This window comes from Lygodium microphyllum, chromosome 1, assembly GCF_053477565.2.
Source record: "Lygodium microphyllum isolate KBCC chromosome 1, Lygodium_microphyllum_v1.1.10, whole genome shotgun sequence".
Lineage (NCBI taxonomy): Eukaryota > Viridiplantae > Streptophyta > Polypodiopsida > Schizaeales > Lygodiaceae > Lygodium > Lygodium microphyllum.
Genome location: NC_141135.1, coordinates 180,707,570 through 180,709,734, shown reverse-complemented (window position 1 = coordinate 180,709,734; position 2,165 = coordinate 180,707,570). Strand labels below are relative to the sequence as shown.

The 2,165-nt window shown below is 44.0% G+C and overlaps 1 protein-coding gene across 1 annotated transcript; it reads left to right on the top strand.

Annotated features, from left to right (window-relative positions):
• Positions 1 to 478: 478 nt before the first annotated feature.
• Positions 479 to 1,580, top strand: LOC148042045 (non-specific lipid-transfer protein Lac s 1-like). The gene is made up of 3 exons (XM_087689060.1): positions 479 to 637; positions 734 to 984; positions 1,343 to 1,580. The coding sequence occupies exons 1-3, from the start codon at positions 545 to 547 to the stop codon at positions 1,350 to 1,352; spliced, it is 354 nt and encodes a 117-aa protein (XP_087545186.1). The 5' UTR covers positions 479 to 544; the 3' UTR covers positions 1,353 to 1,580.
• Positions 1,581 to 2,165: the final 585 nt, after the last annotated feature.

Below are 2,165 nucleotides of genomic sequence, written 5' to 3'. Positions count from 1 at the left end.
TAAACCTAGGTTTTTGGTGAACAATGGTCACACCAAGGTGATGAGCGCATGGACGGTACCAACCTGACGTCGTAATTACTATAGTGTAAGAGGTTTGGATGCAAAGTTTAAATCTAATAAGCAAGCTGCAGCGGCAAGAGAATTCAGATCCCAGAAGAAGGAAAAGAGCGGAGGAGGTTGGTGGCATTCATTTATTAAAGATCTGATGGGAGTCGCATCATCATATCTGTGCGGAAAGCAACGTGTGTCCCTCTCTCACATATTACATTTTCATCGACTGACAAAGGTCAATGGCATTTATGAGCGAAGCGCTGGTGATCGGTTGCGTGCCGCCGTGCCTTTTATTAATACTTATTTATTAGTTTAGTATAAGTATATGATGTTTATGATTATGTTTATCACTATTACTATTATCATTACGTGTAATGTAATGTAACGTAATTTGGGTGAGGTGAAATATATAGCAAGTCGCAGGAAGAAAGAACAAAGTTGCGAGTGCGAACTTACGCCGATCACACAGGCTGTTGGTGAGAGAGAGAGAGCGATGGCAGGCCGATCTCTCTGCTTGCTCCTGGTAATATCAGTGCTCATCGTTATGATGCATGCTAGCACTGCGCAAACTATCTCTTGTGGTGAGGTGAGTTACTTCCGATCCATTCTTGAAGCCTCTACATCCGTGTTCGTTATTGAACGAGCTGACGAGGTAGCATGCTGATTGTTGCGGCTGCTGCAGGTGCTTAGCAAGTTGGAAAATTGTGGGAGCTTTCTTCTCAAAGGAGTGGCTCAGCCCGCGCCTGGGTGCTGCACTGGAGTCCAGCAATTGAACAACCTGGCCAATACCAAGCAGGCCCGGCAGCTGATCTGCTCATGCTTTGAGAAAGAAGCCAAGTCCTTCAATCCCAAGCCTTCTGCCGTTGCTGCTCTTCCCGGCGTCTGCGGCGTGCCCTTCCCGTACTCCTTAAACCCCAACCAGGATTGCAGCAAGTAAGCTTGCCCTGACTCCAGAATCAGTCCACCACTTCTGAATTGCTGCTGGACTTCTATGGCTTTGTAAATGTTGTCATACAGTAAGAACTTCAGCTGGGTAGTGTTTAATTGCGTTGATTATAACAAAAATTTCTATCGCACTGAAGAAGTGGACGTCGAACTTGGAATTAAGCTGTTCTGATACAGTAAGTTCTTTAGTTGGACGGGAACTATTCTAATATAGTGATCAAAGTTTCTCAAATAAACTCTTAAGAGCGATAGATTTCCTAGGATTAACTCATGTATTCAATGACTGTTCGTCTTCATCGCAAACTCTGATTACGTGATATTGATCGAATCTCTTGTCATGCTGCAGGATATCATAAAGCCCCTCGCTTACTCGGAACCAATGCTTGTCGATAGGATGGAGACTGCGGGGTCCTTCGCTTGGCAGTTTACAGTGCTAACTATACTTGTTGATCTAGTCTGTTGGCCATAGTATAGGCTTCGTTCTCCTGAGAAACTGCCTCTATGGCTTTTGGTTGAACGAAGGTTTTGCGCCATGGTTAAATGTACGAGATTGAAGTGACGAGTGTTGTCATCTTCCTGGTTTCTGAAGGCTGTAGTTGCATACTATTTTATCAGAGAGAGAGAGAGAGAGAGAGGTGTTACGAGTACAACTAAAATGTGACCTCTAAAATGAAACGCGAGATCTAAAACATGGGTCGACTGAAGGTGCTGTGTTGAGAGTAAATGGTGAGACAACTATAACTTTGCCTAATTCGTGTGAGTATGCGGGAGTATCTAAAGGCAGTGCGACCTATTAATACGGATACTGTAGTATCTAAAGCAGCGCGACCAGTTATCGGCACTTGTAGCCTGGCTGGGTGGAGGTAAGTGCAATTGAGTGTCCGGGGATCCTGCCTCATAATAATGGTCGTTTCTCTCTGGAAGGTTGAAATCTCATCATCAAAGTCGGTTCATCCTTGTGAAGATAGGAAGGTTATTAAGTTAATCCTACGCACGGTACACTCCCGGGGGTAAAAGAGCATAGTGCTTTTGAAAACTTGTATTGATCCATTAATCTTCATGCCTTTATAAAAATGTGATGTACATTGTAGTGGGACTAGGTGCTTAGTTGGAGAGAAACTTTGGTTATTCCTTGGCTCTTAAGCGTTGAGGCTTTGATGTGAAGTTTA